Source organism: Peromyscus maniculatus, chromosome 17, assembly GCF_049852395.1.
Source record: "Peromyscus maniculatus bairdii isolate BWxNUB_F1_BW_parent chromosome 17, HU_Pman_BW_mat_3.1, whole genome shotgun sequence".
Taxonomy (NCBI): Eukaryota; Metazoa; Chordata; class Mammalia; order Rodentia; family Cricetidae; genus Peromyscus; species Peromyscus maniculatus.
Window position 1 is genome coordinate 45,405,045 of NC_134868.1, and position 16,236 is coordinate 45,421,280.

The window sequence follows — 16,236 nt, forward strand, 5'->3', positions numbered from 1 at the left end:
AACTGGCAGAGCTCTGGGGTGTTGCAAAACACAAGTCGGGCGCAATCACCCTGATGATCAGCAAGAAGCCACAGCCAAATGCAGCCTGCACCACCCTGGCATGCCGGGGCCGGGGCAGGGGCAGGGGCAGCAGAGGGGAGCTAGGAAGGCTGCATGGGCTCCTCCATGGGACAGGGAAAGCATTTGCTTCAGAGCCCCTGACAGTCCTGCTCACGGGTGAGTGAGCTGCTGGGTTCTTGGGAGCCCAGCTGCTCCTTCTTCCTCAGGGATAATTTTAGGTTCTCTCGTCCCCTTCCAACCTTCCTGACTCCCAGCCCCTGGTTCAGCCTCCCAGAGGGATTGCCTAGACCAGTGACTATACAGTGTGCTTTTGAAATATAGAGCTGCTCAAAAGAACACGCCAGGGGGTCACCCTGGAGGCATTTTCCACTGTCCTTTTTTTTTTTCTCTCTCTCTCTTTTGTCCCATTGTTTCCAGTCTTGATAGGTCAGCTCTGGGATTACTTGTGCAGGCCATCACTCCAGGCTGCTTTACTCATGGGTCCTGGGAATCATCAAACTCAGGTCCTTCTGTTGGCAAGACAAGCCCTTCACGGAGAGAGCCATCTTATTTCTAAGCCTTTCATCCCCAGTCTGGAAGGGGCCCTTTTAAAGACTGGGAGCCTGGAAGGTCCTGTAAGTCTAAGTGAGGGGAGGGAATGGGGAGGTGCTGGTCTTCAGTTAGGGAAAGTACAGTATAAGAGACTTCAGAGGCAGGCGTGGTGGTGGTGCACGCCTTTAATCCCAGCATTCGGGAGGCAGAGGCAGGTGGATCTCTGTGAGTTTGAGGCCAGCCTGGGCTACAGAGCGAGTTCCAGGAAAGGTGCAAAGCTACACAGAGAAACCCTGTCTAGAAAAACAGAGAGAGAGAGAGAGAGAGACTTTAGAGGCATTAAATACCAAGCTTACCCTTCTACACACTCCAGCAAAGCCGTGTAAGGACCTAGGGAGATGGCTCAGTAGGTAAGAGGGTTTGTTCTGCAAGCCCGAGGACCGGGGTTCAAAGCCCCAGCACCCAAGGAAAGAGTTGAGCGGCTGCACACGCCCACAACCCCAGCCTTGGGAAGCAGAGACAGGTGAATCTCAAACCCTCAGGATCGGCCATCCTAGCCAAAACAAGAGCTTCCTGGCTGAGTGAGAGACCCTGCCTCCAGGTAATAAAATGGACAATAGTAGAGGAAGACGATGTGGTGCACCCACACATTCATGTGCACACAAAGGAACTCCTCAATTATAGTTCCTTAGGAATAAAGTAGATGAAAACTCATTGCCATGGGAAAGGTGACAATTTTTTTTTTTTTTTGAGAACTGAGGGTGGTGCTCAGTGCTTCTCAGCCTTCCTCATGTTGTGACCCTTTAACACAGTTCCTCAAGTTGTGGGGACCCCCAACCATAAAATTACTGTGTTACTACTTCATAACTGTATCTCTGCTACTGTTAGGAATCAGAATGTAAACATCTCATATGCAGGATATCCGATGTGTAGGATATCTGACCCACAGGCTGAGAATACTAGACAAACTTTAGCTCAAACCCAGTCTGTCTGTCTCTCTGTCTCTCTCTACCCCCCCATCCCTCTCCCCTTCCCCCCTCCCTTCCTTTCAATGCTGAGCCCCAGGCAGGTTAAGGCTGCACTCTACCCCTGACCCACACCCTCAGTCCACATTCTTCATTTTTCGTGTGTCTTTATTACTTCAGAATTTGAAGGGGCTTATCTAGAAGTTTCCTAGGAGAAATGTGTGTGGGAGGGTCGGTGCGGGAGGGAGACGGAAACCAACCAACCGGAAGCCCTCAACATCCCACTGCTCCATGATGCCAAGTCAAAGGAAAGACACTCCTGAAACAAGGTGATGTCCCAGGAACTGAAGAGAAGAAAAAAAAAAAAAAAAAGAACTAAAAAAGTGGACAGGAACAGAAGGTGAGCAAAACTGAAGAAAGAGACGGGGACAGACCTCATCAGCTGGGAGGGAAAAGGACATCAACCACTTGCTATGGCTACACAGACCAGACCTTAAGACCTTAGAGTTGGGAGTGGTGGCACACAGGATTGTAATCCTAGCTCTGGGGAGGCTGAGGCAGAAGGATCTGGAGGTCCAGACCATTCTGAGCAACATATGGAGATCCTATCTCAAGCAATAGGACACCTTACAGGCATCCAAGCAGAAGAGGGGCTGGCTACCTTGGGTGGTTTTTGTTATCTTGGGAGAGGGTCCCCTTCTTTGTTGGGCAAAGGGTGGGGTGGGAGGTTCCCCCTTCCTTTGCGGGGTTGCTGCAGGCCCTGCCAGGAAAGAGCTGCTGAGCTCCAGGAAATCGGTGCTGAGGGAGTGCCACGGCAGGACGTCCCTCTCTACCCTCCAATTCCCACCAGAGGCCTCTCTGCTCCTGACTATTGGACGCTGTGCCTTTAAAAAGCAGCCACTCCTCCTGGGATCTAGGGTGTTGGGGGGTGAGATGGAGGGAAGCTGACAGACTTACCCCGGCAACTAGGGAAGATGGCCCAGGCTGGATGAGTGGCTCCCCAAGTCCGACGGTCCCCTTCCCTGAGCCAGGGGATCAGGGGAAACTTTCCCACCCTGAGCGAGACACAAAATGGCTCCGTGGCCAAACAAGAACGGCTCTCTGGCTTTGTGGTCAGATGTCCCCACACTGGACCCCAGTGCAGCCAACACGAGTGGGTTGCCAGGGGTGCCATGGGCAGCGGCATTGGCTGGGACGTTGTTGGCGCTGGCCACGGTGGGAGGCAACCTGCTGGTAATCATAGCCATAGCCCGCACGCCGAGACTCCAGACCATAACCAACGTGTTCGTGACTTCGCTGGCCACAGCTGACTTGGTAGTGGGACTCCTGGTAATGCCACCGGGGGCCACTTTGGCCCTGACTGGCCATTGGCCCTTGGGCGCAACTGGATGCGAGCTGTGGACGTCGGTGGACGTGCTCTGTGTAACCGCCAGCATCGAGACCCTGTGCGCCCTGGCTGTGGACCGCTACCTGGCCGTCACCAACCCTCTGCGTTATGGCACGCTGGTTACCAAGCGCCGAGCCCGGGCGGCGGTGGTCCTGGTGTGGATCGTGTCCGCCACCGTGTCCTTTGCGCCCATCATGAGCCAGTGGTGGCGCGTGGGGGCGGACGCCGAGGCGCAGGAGTGTCACTCCAACCCGCGCTGCTGTTCCTTCGCCTCCAACATGCCCTACGCGCTGCTCTCCTCCTCCGTCTCCTTCTACCTTCCGCTCCTTGTGATGCTCTTCGTCTACGCGCGAGTGTTCGTCGTGGCTAAGCGCCAACGGCGTTTGCTGCGCCGGGAGCTGGGCCGCTTCCCGCCCGAGGAGTCTCCGCAGGCTCCGTCGCGCTCTCCGTCCCCTGGCACCGGCGGGACAAGCGCGGCTCCCGATGGAGTGCCCTCCTGCGGCCGGCGGCCCGCGCGCCTCCTGCCGCTCCGGGAGCACCGCGCCCTGCGCACCTTAGGTCTCATCATGGGCATCTTCACTCTGTGCTGGCTGCCCTTCTTTCTGGCTAACGTGCTGCGCGCCCTCGCGGGGCCCTCTCTCGTTCCCAGCGGGGTTTTCATCGCCCTCAACTGGCTGGGCTATGCCAACTCCGCCTTCAACCCGCTCATCTACTGCCGCAGCCCGGACTTCCGCGACGCTTTCCGCCGTCTTCTGTGCAGTTGCGGGGGCCGCGGGCGGGAGGAGCCACGCGCTGTCCCCTTCCCAGCCAGTCCCGCGGGAGCCACAGCGGCTCGAGCCAGCTCAGCCGAATCCAGGCAGAGCCGGCCGCTCAACAGGTAGGGGGACACAGGCAGAGAACCAGAGGCTCCGGGTGGGGACACTTTTTTGTCTCCGCTTTTGAGTTTGGGGCTTGAGGGCGGGGGTGGAAGGGCCTTTTGGCTAGAGAGGATAGAGTAGCAGTAAGAACTAAAATGCAGTCTAAGGCCCTTCCCTTTCTTGGACCCCATCCCTGGGACTGAGGCAAAGGGGCGGACTGGTTGCTCACCCTAGGACCAGGTGAGCCCCACAATCAATTGCTACTCTGACAGCAGGTGTCTGATCTTCCTGGTCGCCTCTAGTTTGGGTTTCCTACTTACATTCTTCAGCTGCCCGGGTTCTAGCCATCTCTACACCTGGCTAGGACTCCCTCAGAGAATAGTGGCGTTCCCAACCCCTCGACCTCAGCTCCAGTTTCTCTCCAAGGTTTGGCGGCTATGAAGGTGAGCGGCCATTCCCCACATGAAGGACCACCGAGAGCCAGCCAGAAACCTGTGAGTTGAAATTTGAGCTGCACAGCCCCACTCAGGGACAGGGTTGGAGCTATGGGGTGGGATTTGAGGAGGGGTGCTGGATGGTCCCTATACCTTTGGAAAGTAAAAATGCTTTGCAGGGTTCCTGAGTCACTGCCCGCTTGCCTTCGGTGCTTGGTTCCAGACGCCTTGACCAGTTACCCCAAGAAATATTATCTCCATTTTGCAGGATTTCTGGGAGTTTTTGTTTTTGTTTTGTGGGGGAAAGGGAAGTTTGTTTTGTTTTGTTTTTGCCAGATAAACAAGAAACGACTCCATGGATGCAGAATTTTGATAAAACCTCTAATTTCTACTCAGAGGGAGTCCCCGTGCAGAAAACCTCAGCTCTCGAGAGCCTGCTGAAGAGACTGTGAGATGTGAAGGGGAACTCTTACCAAGTGGGCCTCACTTTTCTAAGACCCACCTTGAACTTCGCTACTACCTCAGCAGCTGAGATGCCAGGCCACCTGTGCCCGGCTGCCCTGGAAGCAGCCCTATGGCTTTGAAGGGATGCCCATCCCCCTGCTTGTGTGTGTGTATGCTGTGTGCTTTGGGCAAAGAAAGCACCCCACCTGCCTCCCTTCTTTCTGCTTTCCTGACCCCAAGAAGCGGCTGCTGGTTCTCTGGGCTCTGTGTCTCTGCTTAGTTTGAGGGCAGGAAGCCAGGACAAAACAACAGTTTGAGATTTTTGTCCCTGGCTCCTCACTATGGCTCTCTAAGCACCATCTTAGACCATCTCTCACATTTGGCACAAAACAGCTCTGATCTACCTCATAGTCAGGACGTCAAGGTTTGGGGAAAAGCCAGGGTTCATAGGAAGGTGAACCACTGGAATGGGTCCCTTTTCCATTTAAAATCAAATTAATAAATATTACTGAATGTAGCTTGTCCTTTGTTCTCTCTTCTCTCCGTTTGTTTTCTTTTCATAATCCGCTTGCTGGCTTTCCTGCTCAGAGCTGCCTTTTGTCAGGGGCTATAAATCAGGGCTAATCCTCGCCCCTTTCTTCCTAATCCTCATCAGACAAAACCGAAAAGTCTGTCTGTGTAAATGGGACTGTCAAGCCTTTGATTCTCTTCCCTCCCTACCCTTTCTGAAACTTCTGGGGATCTAGTTGCAAGAAGTAATGTAATCATGCACAACTCATCTGTCTTACTAGATGAGGGGGCTCACTGCATCCAGGACCGGGATGCTCCCATACCACAAACTAGTGTGGGTTAGTAAGGTCTCATTGCCATAAGCAAACACTCTGTTTCTGTGCTTTGTGTATCTAGAAGTACAGGGCACTGGTTCGGGAAGGAGAAACATGTCCTATGTTATATTAATAGATGTGTATACAATATATGCACACGTGCATGTTTCTGTACCCTCTATCTTTCCACTTCCTTCCTGGGTTGAAGCAATTATTATCCTCTAGAAGCAAAACTGGAGTTACAACTATCTGTTTGTACTATTTTTTTTCCTCATTTCAGTTTTTATAATTCTTATCTGATGTGTTTCTCATGGGGAAAAAAAAGTTCGATGGAAGTCGGTGGAATACTGGCTGTGTGGGCTGCTCTCTAACTCCACAAGCAAAGACGGTGAGCAGGCTGATTTTCAGCGTAGCCAATTAATCAGCAAATGTTTAGCATGCCTGCAGCATAGCGCATTGGGCAGTGGCTGCGTTTGGGGGCCCTAGAGATACAAAACCTCACATTGCCCACAGGACAAGCGACACGCATTTCCACATATGGGTGTTCCCTGTGAACTGGACTACGTCTATGCCGGTCCCTTTCCTCCTAGAGCTCAGGTTTTATTTCTCAGGGTGTTTGCATACCAGAGATGACTGTCTCCTTTCCAACCCAATGCAGTATTCGATCTCTGGTGTCTGAATGTGGACGGTTTCTTGGCAGGGATTCTGCTTTTGAACTATGGCCCTTAGAAAGGAAGGAAGTCTTGGTTGAGCCTGGGGATCAGAGGGCCTCTTCTCTGCATCTCTGGGTATTTATTTTCTCAACATCTCTGAGGAAGGTTGCCCGGGCAAAGGAGATGGTAACTTTTGGGGGAGGGGTATTTGGTTTATAGAATTGTCCTTGAAAAGTGTCCAGGAGCTCATACTGCTTGGGTCTTGCTGGACACATACCCATGGGTCGGCTCTCGGCCTCCTTTGGAGTGTTTAGACTTGAACCAGGCTGTGGATTCCATCTGCAGATTGTCACCAGTGGATCTGACAGCTGAAGAGACAGCCTTTCTAGCCCCTTCTCCAGCCAGGTGTCAAACTGAAGGAGATTTACACCCTTGAATGGGAGGCAAATTGCTTTTGCAAGCACAAGCCTGGATGCTTGAACTGGGGAAGACAAACGGCCATGCTATAAGCCTAACGATGTGAAGACTTACAGATCAGTGAGAAGTGGAGAGTTCTAGAAGCCCTGACCTCCAAGAGTCTGGGAGTAGGAGAGAGTATGGGGCAGAAACAACAAAGAAAAGGGGGTTGAGCTGAACAGGCAACCTCTTGGGTGAAACTGCAAAGGAACAAGCTGAATTGCAGAAAGGTTTTCTGGAACTCTTTTCATGGTAGATTCTTCTAGCCAGTGATGGGTAAGTATAGGCTGTGGGCCTCATGAGCAGTTACTAGACTGATTCCATACTGACTTAATTCTTCAAACCTGTGGAGTAGAGACCCCTCACCCACCCACCCACCCACAACCCACCCCTGCCAAAGAAAGTAAACCCTTTTGAAGGCTCTCTCTCTCTCTTCTGTAGCCCAGGCTGTTCTAGAACTCATCGTCTTCCCATCCCAGCCACCCTAGTCCAAAGATTAGAGATGTGCACCACCATATCCTGTGGTAGGATGGCATTTCAAGCCTTTTAAACCTTAGCCTTGTTGCACGGACACTAGAAATGTCAGGCGCCCCCTCGTGGTAATATAAGATACAACATATGCTCGGCTGTCTAGTTAACAGTTTTCAAAGCTGAAAGACTCCTATAAATACCTTCGTTCAGCTAGGTTTGGTGACACGGGTATGTAATTACACAGGTGTGTGATCTCAGTGCTCCGAAGGACCTCAAATTCCAGGCCAGCCTTGGTTGCACAGCAAGAAATCATCTCAAAAATGAAAAGAAATAATTTAGTTCAATCCTTTGATAAAAATGGGTAAAGAACCAAAGTTTTTTCTAGTACTGGGGATGCAGCTCTGTTACTGGAGTGCTTGCCTAGCTTGCCTGACACCCCGGGTTTGATTCCCAGCACCGCAAAAACTGTACATGGTGATGCACATCCGTAATCTCAGCACTGAGGAGGTGGAGGCAGGAGGATCGGGCGTTCAAAGTCATCTTCTGATACATAGTGAGTTGGAGATCAGCCTAAGATAGATACCTAAAACCCTGCCTAAAAAAAATACATATATGTGTGTATGTGTGTGTGTGTGTATTAGAGTAGTGAGTTGGATAGCCAAAATTTCTTCAAACAAGCTTCAGAGCCGGGGGGGGGGGGGGGGGGGGGGGAGGAAAGGTGCACTTTACATGCTATGCTAACAAATGACAAAAAAAAAAATACAGATCCACAGGAATCACAGTGTCTGGGCTGAGCCTACTCAGTGTTTGTTCTCTTTCTCTTCCTCTCTCTCTCTCTCTCTCTCTCTCTCTCTCTCTCTCTCTCTCTCTCTCTCATTAAATTTGGAGGTTTACAATGTTTCTATTCTTTGAAAATACTACCCATGTGTGTGATGTATTTTATCCCTTTCCATCCCTCCCAGCCCTCCCTCATCCCCCTCCCGTTCCCAGTCTCCCTTCTCTATGGCAACTCTTCCATCTACTTCTTTTTCTCTTATTATTTGTTTGTCGGAGTTGGGTGGGGGGATTTGGGACTCACTGAATTTCAATGAGTTCCTTGAATGAGCGTGCGTGGGAGATTATTTACATGAGCAAATTATCTGTGGCTACATCACTGAAGAAAATTACCCTGCCTCCCCCAGCAACACTAACTGCCTGTCCTTCTTCAGGGAGGGTGGGACCTCCTTCAGGAGCCCCTCCTCCCTCCAGGATGGATTTTTTTAATTATTTTATTTACTTTTGATATTACAATTTAATTACATTTCTTCCTGCCCTTTCCTCCCTCCAAATCCTCCCATATACTCCTCCCCACTCTCCTTCAAATTCGTGGTCTCTTTCTTCATTCATTGCCACTGCATACCTATATATATATATATATTATACACACACACACACATATTGACTGGAGTGGTTTCCTGTAGGTCTCCCGCTACTGCGAAGAGAAGTTTCCGTGATGAGGGGTGAAGACTGCACTTATCTGGATAACTGTTTACAGATCCTTGTTAGGGATTGTGTGGTTTAGTTTAGTAGTGGTTGTAGACTCTCCTTCAATAACCACGGCTTCGCCAGAACTGAGTAACTTACCTAGGTTTCCAGTACCAGACATGGTCTCCCTCTTGTTGACAGGGTCTGAAGTCCGATTAGAGAGCCGTTGGTAACCACCACGGTATGTGTGCCACGACTGACTTGGAGTGTTATCATGCATGCTGCTTGTTGATGTGGTTTATAGGTGTCATAGCTGGGTAGGACTGTTGAATGTCTCCCTCCTTTGGAAGCTGGCATAGTGCCTTCTGGTGCCATGAAAGCTAGTCTTCAGGGAAGGGGCATTCAGGTCAGTTCCAGTTCAGGGATCTCCAGGCCCTGTTTCTAAAGTGCATGGTGTCTTCATCAATAGGGAGTTACATTTCATCCCTGGTATGGCGGTTTGAATGAGAATGGCCCCCATAGGCTCATATATTTGAAAGTTTAAATTTCCCAGTTCATGAACTGTTTAGGAAGGACTAGGAGGTGTGGCCTTGTTGGAAAAGGCGTGTCACAAAGTGGGCTTTACATTAGGCCCAGTCTGTCTGTCTGTCTGTCTGTCTGTCTCTCTGCCTCCTGCCTGCAGATCAGGATGTAAGCTCTTAGATATTGCTCCAGTGCCATGTCTGCCTGCCTGTTGCCATGCTCCTGGGTGACAGGACTTTTCCTGGGGAGACACAACACACATGCCTGCTCACCCCAGATAAAGAACCTACATGTAACACACCAAAGTACAGACACCACCAGAGTCCAACTTAGTGAACCATGAGTTTTGTTGGGTTTACAGGATTATGGGTTAGGGGGTTACCTAGAGGAATAGAAATCACTCAGAGAGAGCTGCATCACCAAGGCCCATGCCACCATGGGTGACAGCTCACAAAAACTGGAAACCTGCAGGCAGTTGGACAGGTTGGAGAGTGTCCTTTCCAAGTAACTCATTTAGTCTAAACCTCTTCCAGAAGTTCCTGCTTCTTCCAGGCAGCTGGTCTGGTCTCAGGGTCCTCTTCTTTGCTGAAAGTCACTGATATTGTTGGGCTCGTAGATGGGTCGTTCCAATTTCAACTTCAGGTGTAATGGAAGACCTGAAGTAGCCATCATGAATCATAAAATTGCAGCCAATCATTATAAATGGCAGAACCAGACAGGTGGAGTCTGGGCATCTAGCAGTAAGAGTCCCCAGCAGTGAGAGCTACATTTCAGCCCCAAAGTGCTTATGTTTAAGGCTTTTAAATGACAGAAAAAAAAATGTCTATATTATTTAAGCCACAGTTATTTTAACCTTATTTATTTGACCCAAACAAAAATAATAGTACAGGGAAAGTAAAAAAGACCATTGGATATATATAGTTTAGACCTTTAGAGAGGTCCACAAACAGCTCTCTGAGTTCTATGATGACTGCAGCTTTTGTTAATCTAGCCGTAAACAGCCTTGCTTCAACATTTGTTCTTAACCTGTGGGTCATGACCCCTTTGAAGGTTTTATATGTCAGATATCATGTGTATCAGATATTTACAATATAATTCATAACAGATGCAAAATTATAGATGTGAAGTAGCAACAAATACAATTTTATGTTTGGGGTCACCACAACATGAGGAAGTGTATTAAAGGGTCCCAGCATTAGGAAGGTCAAGAACAACTGTTTTAGGACCTCTTCAAGCACTTCGGCTATACAGGAACCGGTATCTGAGTTCTTGTTGACTTACAGACCACCAACTCCTGCTCCTTCACAGAGATTCTAATGGAGAAATTGTCACTGTATTAGTTTGCTCTGGCTGCAAGGAGAGTTTAACTCAGGAGGATTGCAAATTTGAAGCCAACCTAAGCTACAAAGTAAGTTCCAGACCTTCATGACCTACATAGAAAGACTCTTATTTTAAAAACAAAACAAATGTATCGTGACCTTAGTGGATTGAAACAGCAGTAACAGCTCCCCCACCATCCTGGAGGCCAGAACCCTGAAGCTGAGATTTATAGAGCTGGTCCCTATTGGAAACATTCAGGAAGAGTCTCTTCCATGCCCCGCTCACTTCTGAGGACCTGGACAATGCTTGACATCCTTGAAATTGTGCCTTGTCACTCTACTATCTACCTCCATCTTTACATGGCTTCCCTTGTGTCCCTGTGGGTCTTCTCCTTTGACCCTTATATAAACATCTGTCATTGCATTTGGGACAACATCCTAATCTAGTGTAATCTCAACATCTCTAATTATACCTGTGTGGCACCTAATTTTATGTCAACTTGACACAAGCTAGAATCATCTGAGAGGAGGCAACCAAAATTGACAAAACGCCTCCGTAAGATCCAGTTATAGGGCATTTTCTTAACAAGTGATGTGGGAGGACCCAACCCATTGTGGATGGTGCCACCCCCGGAGTTGGTGGTCCTGGGTTCTATAAGAAAGCAGGCTGAGCAAGCCATGAGGAGCAAGCCAGTAAGCAGCACTCCTCCATGGCCTCTGCATCAGCTCCTGCCTCCAGTTACTCACAACAGAAAATAAGCATGGTCTCCCCGCTACTCTTTCAAGCGACCCTTCTCTAGCAGCATTTTTACGAGTTGTTTAATGAAAACCAAGGACTTTTTCACTCTTCTACAATCTCGGGCTCAAAGTGTGTTACTTTTTTCAAGATTTGTTTTTTGTTTATATTTTATTATTTATGTATGTGTGGCTGTGTGGATACACACTACGTGTATAAGGGTGCTGGAGAAGGCCAGAAGAGGGTATCGGATCCCTGGAGTTGGAGTTACAGGTGATCTTGAGGCACCTGACCTGACTCCTGGGCCCCAAACCCAGGTCCTTTGGAAGAGCAGCAAGTGCGCTTTACTGCTGAACCATACATGTAGCACCAGGCAGGGCTTGGTGACCCATCAGAACCCAAACAGTGGACCAATGGACTTGGAAGGTCACCCCTTGATTCCTTGGTCCTCACATGCTTTATCTATTTCAGGAACTAGGGGTCCATACCCACTTGCCACAGTTTTCATTTCTTTATTAAAATAATGTTTTAAAATAATATATTATGACTTCAGGTGCAGTTCATGGAAGGTCCTAGTGTGTGTGAGCCACATTTCATAACATGAAGCACAGCAGACATGGTTCCCAGAGTCTCCTTAGCAGAGACCAGATGAAATGTTGCTTCTGCTGTTAATGTTCTCAGAAGGGAGCAGGGGATGGGCCACTTCTTCCCAGGAGCAGGGAAAGAACTGGGAATGGGTAGTTTTTCAGCTGCTTCCCTGCCATCCTCACATCTCTGGTTGTTCTTCCGGTCACAGGCTCGTGTGCTGGAGACCTTCCTCTCAGGTTCCATGTCTGAATGTCACGCTGGAAAGCTTTCTCATAACCAGCAGGAGAGTGAGCTAAGCACACAGCTGCTCTCTTAGTGGGGGAAACTTCCTACCACTCTGATGAGGTAGAAACATTCACAGCTGATTAACATCACTGTTCCAGCTTCCTCAGAACTCTGGGAGCTCAGGCTGAGGTGGGGCTTTGTGGAAGAATGGGGGACCTCATGCTGTACCTGTGAGGCCAGGGGTGCCATCCCCAGCACCACACAAACAAACAAACCCTCCAGAGTCCCAGCACTGGGGCTCGAGAGGCGCCTCAGCAGTTGCTGCCATTGCGGAGGACCCAGGTTCAATTCCCAGTACCCACCTGGTGGTAGCAGTTCACAACCATCCATAACTCCAGTTCCAGGAGATCTAATGCTTTCTTCTGGACTCTGTGGGCAACAGACATACACATGGTACACATACATACATACATGCAGAAAAGATAAAAGTGAATAAACCTAATTTAAAAACTAAAAAAGAAACCCTTAGCATTGCCCCTGAGCCACTCTCCCGCCCATGCCCTGGAAGAGCTGCTGGGCATTTGGTGTTGACCTTGGGTGTCTGCTAGTGGAGTGTCTGACCTTCCACCAGGGAGCTGTTTAAAACCGTGCCTTTGTTCCTCATGAACATTTCTTGTTGTTATAGACACATATGTAGAGCCAGCGCATTGGTCCAGTGGGTCAGGACACTTGCCTCCAAGCCTGATAATCTTAGTTCAATCCCTGAGACCCACATGGTGGAAAGAAAACCTATTTCTGCATGTTGTGCTCTGACCTCCACGTCTATGCCATATTGTGTGTGTGTGTGTGTGTGTGTGTGTGTGTGTGTGTGTGTGTGTGTGTGTGTGTGCAGTAAATAAATGCTAAAAAAAAATCATTAAGGCAGTCTATTCTTAAAAAGAAAGAGAGGAGGAGGAGATGTCTCTGGAATGAAGAGGACCTGAGATAGGTTCCCAGCATCCACTCAGTTGACTCACGACCACCTGTGATTGCAACTCCAGGGAATCTTATACCATCTTTTGACTTCTGTGGGCATCCACACAGGGCATGTATTTACACACAATTAATTAATTAACTAACAATAAAATAATAATTTTTTGAAAAGAGATGTAGGGGGCTAGAGAGACAACTGGACAGTTAAGAGCACTGACTGTTCTTCCAGAGGACCCAGGTTCAAGTCCCAGCACCCACATGGGAGCTCACCATTGTCTGTCACTCCAGTTCCAGGGGACCCGACACCCTCACACAGACATGCATGCAGGCAAGACACCCATGCACATAAAAAGTAAATTACTTTTTAAAAAAAGAAAAAGAAAGGAGGTATAGAAGTTGGGCAAAATAAGTGGGCTATGTTGGTATAGAAGATACTGTTTACAAGCTGGAAGGAATGGTGGACGCCAGGGAACAGGACCCTCTGCATCGACTGAGCAAGGCGCACATGAGCTCACAGAGACTGAAGCAGCAGGCCCAGGGCCTGCCTGGGTCTGCTCCAGGTCCGCTGCACATATATTATAGCTTTCCGCTTAGTGTTTTTACGGGACTCCCGAGTGTGCAAACAAGTGGCTCTCTGGTTCTTGGGTCTGCGCTTGGGGTCCTTTTCCTTGTGTTGGGGTGCCTTGGACAGCCTCATCGTGATTTTTTTTTTCTTTTATCTTACTATATTCCATTTTGTCGTGTTTTAGTTGCTTTCTCTTAGAAACCTGTTCTTTTCTAATGAGAGACGGAAAGGGAGTGGATCCGGAGGGGAGGGGAGATGGGGAGGAACTGGGAGGAAGAGAGGGCGGAGAAGCTATAATCACAATATATTGAATGAGAAAAGAATCTATTTTCAATAAGTGGAAAAACAGTTAAACAGAGGTTTGGAAGTTGAACAAAGTAAGTGGATTATATTGGCATATAGAATATTGTTTAACTTAAGCAAATAGTTTCAATACCGATGCTGTCTACCAACACCCTTCCCCCAGGCTTGGGCTGGTGCCTGGTATTTTTATGGAGGACATCTGGCAATTTTAACCACCCTTGAGCTCAGGCTTTCCTCGTTTCTTAACTGAATCCGTCCAGTCCCCTCTTGCCCTTCTTGCTGAATTCTGGTTCCCCTCCAATTCTGCCACAAGCCCCAGAAGAAGCAGAGAAACACGCAGAGGGAACCCGAGGGCAAAAATGTGTGATGGCTGCTGGTAGGCAAAGGATGTCTCCGGAGGTTCCAGGCAGCTACGCTAATCATACAGTTGCCAACATGGCGGCCAGTGCCTGCAGCAATGAGGAAATATGAACTCAGATAACATCCCAAGAAACTTGTGAATGAGAGGATAGGACTGAATGACCATGACAGTATCATTCCCAAGTTCGTGCAAGAGCAGTGCATAAGGAATGTCCACACACGGAGAAGACTAACGGGGGATCAATAGCCCTGAGCTATTAAGAACAGATTGTTCTACATAGTATACCCACATTTGTATCCTGTCTGGTAGAGACTGAAGTTCAGACTCTGTGGTAGTTTGAATGAGAATGGACCCCCCCCCTGCCCCCCGCAGGCTCATAAGTTTGAATGGCATCTATTGAAAAGGATTAAGACGTGTGGCATCATTGGAGGAAGCATGTCACTGGAGGTGGGCTTTGAGGTTTCAAAAGCCCCCTACCATTCTTGGGGATCAAGATGTGAGCTCTCAGCTGTTCCTGCTGCCATGCCTTAGCTCCGTCATCATGTCCTGAAACCTTAAGCCCAAATTAAACGCTTTCTTTTATGACTTGTCTTGGTCGTGGTGTTTGTCACAGCAACAGAACAGAAGACAGGCTCCGAACACACACCATCCGCAATGACTGGCTAACCAAGCACCAGGCAGAGTCCCTGACACAAGCCAGCTTCCCCTCTGTGAATGAGAATTCCCAGGAAGAAGCTGTATCTGCAAAGCCTGGGCAACAGATTGGAACTGCAGTGATATGGAGAGGTTGGAATGTTGCAGGTCCAGAGCTTAATTACTTTCTCTTGGATTAGCTTTAGCTCCTACATAGCCATTCCTTTCTCACCTCTGTGTCAGAGCTAACGGTCTGTGACTAACAAAGACCTTTTAGAATCTATTAACTTAGTAGACCATTAGCTTCCGCCAGCCCAAAGGCTAAAATGCCATCAGATAGCATCTGAGGTCCATAGGAGAACTCCCCCATCTCTGATGTACCCAACAAGGTATTTTTTTAAAATAACTTATTTAAAATTATCTTATGTGCATTGGTGTGAAGGTATCAGATCCCCTGGGACTGTAGTTACAGACAGTTGTGAGCTGCCATGTGGGTGCTGGGAATTGAATCCGGGTCCTCTGCAAGAGCAGCCAGTGCTCTTAACCACTGAGCCATCTCTTCAGCGCCCCCCTCACCCCCCCCCCACACACACACACAAGGTATTTTTAAGTTGCCTTATGACTTCCTTTGTTCTGTGACTGTAAAACTTCATGAACTGTTTCCACATGGGACCACAGAACCTGGACTAATCTAGCTCGGTGTTTCCTAGCCCTTAGTCACTGAAATTTGACTCCAGAATAAATTATCTTTCATTCCCTTTGAGGTAAGAACTGTGTTAGTTTGAGGGGGGGTGGTTTGGGGTTTTGTTTTGTTTTTTGTTTTTTGTTTTATTTTCTTTGCTTCCATACCTCCTCTTCACATCTTCTCAGTACCAGTGCCCAGCTACCTCCTGGACACTCTATAGCCTGGGGTGTTAGTATTCTGAACCACCCCTTGGGGACCTGCCCAGCATCCTGACATCATCTTATGTAAAATCCCCTTTAAGAAAAAACAATTCAGGAGGGAGGACAGGGGAACCCATGGTTGATATATAAAATGAATAGAAAAATCTCTTAATAAAAACAAAACAAAACAAAAAACCTCCTCCCTCTCTCTCCCTCTCTCTCCCCCTTCTCTCCCTGCATCCCTCCCTTCCTCTCTCTTCCCTTCTCCCCCTCCCTCTCTCCCTCCCTCCTTCCCTTGACCACCACCCCCATCTCTCTCTTTCCTCACGTGGACATGTGTCTGCATTGGTATGAATAACTTTCCACTGCTCCATGTCACAGCCCGCCAAGGTTTCTGCATGGTGTGCCTCCCTCCCTCATTCTCAGGGCACCTTGGCCCAAACTGGGCCCCACCCCACGCCATATCATATCATACTATGGGGTAGCCCAGAGAAACCACTGATTTCCACCAATGCTTGAAGTACAAGGCACAAAAAAAAAAAAACCACTACAAAATAGCACCAGCTTTACTGATGTGCCTT

The 16,236-nt window shown here is 48.8% G+C and overlaps 1 protein-coding gene across 4 annotated transcripts; it reads left to right on the forward strand.

The window, feature by feature from the left end:
• Positions 1-2,486: 2,486 nt before the first annotated feature.
• Positions 2,487-5,195, forward strand: Adrb3 (adrenoceptor beta 3). 4 transcript variants are annotated; one of them, XM_076553572.1, is made up of 3 exons: positions 2,487-3,820; positions 4,215-4,294; positions 4,631-5,195. In XM_076553572.1, the coding sequence occupies exons 1-2, from the start codon at positions 2,628-2,630 to the stop codon at positions 4,264-4,266; spliced, it is 1,245 nt and encodes a 414-aa protein (XP_076409687.1). In that variant the 5' UTR covers positions 2,487-2,627; the 3' UTR covers positions 4,267-4,294; positions 4,631-5,195. The 4 variants fall into 4 exon arrangements, with proteins under 4 accessions (XP_076409687.1, XP_006994457.1, XP_076409688.1 ...); XM_006994395.4 differs by having other exon boundaries at positions 4,227-4,294; XM_076553573.1 differs by lacking the exon at positions 4,631-5,195 and adding an exon at positions 4,414-4,619.
• Positions 5,196-16,236: the final 11,041 nt, after the last annotated feature.

Coding starts and splice junctions, on each gene's coding strand:
- Adrb3 (XM_076553572.1), top strand. CDS start 2,628: ATGGCTCCGTGGCCAAACAAGAACGGCTCTCTGGCTTTGTGGTCAGAT. Junction 3,821..4,214: donor CAGAGCCGGCCGCTCAACAG/GTAGGGGGACAC, acceptor CCTCAGCTCCAG/TTTCTCTCCAAGGTTTGGCG.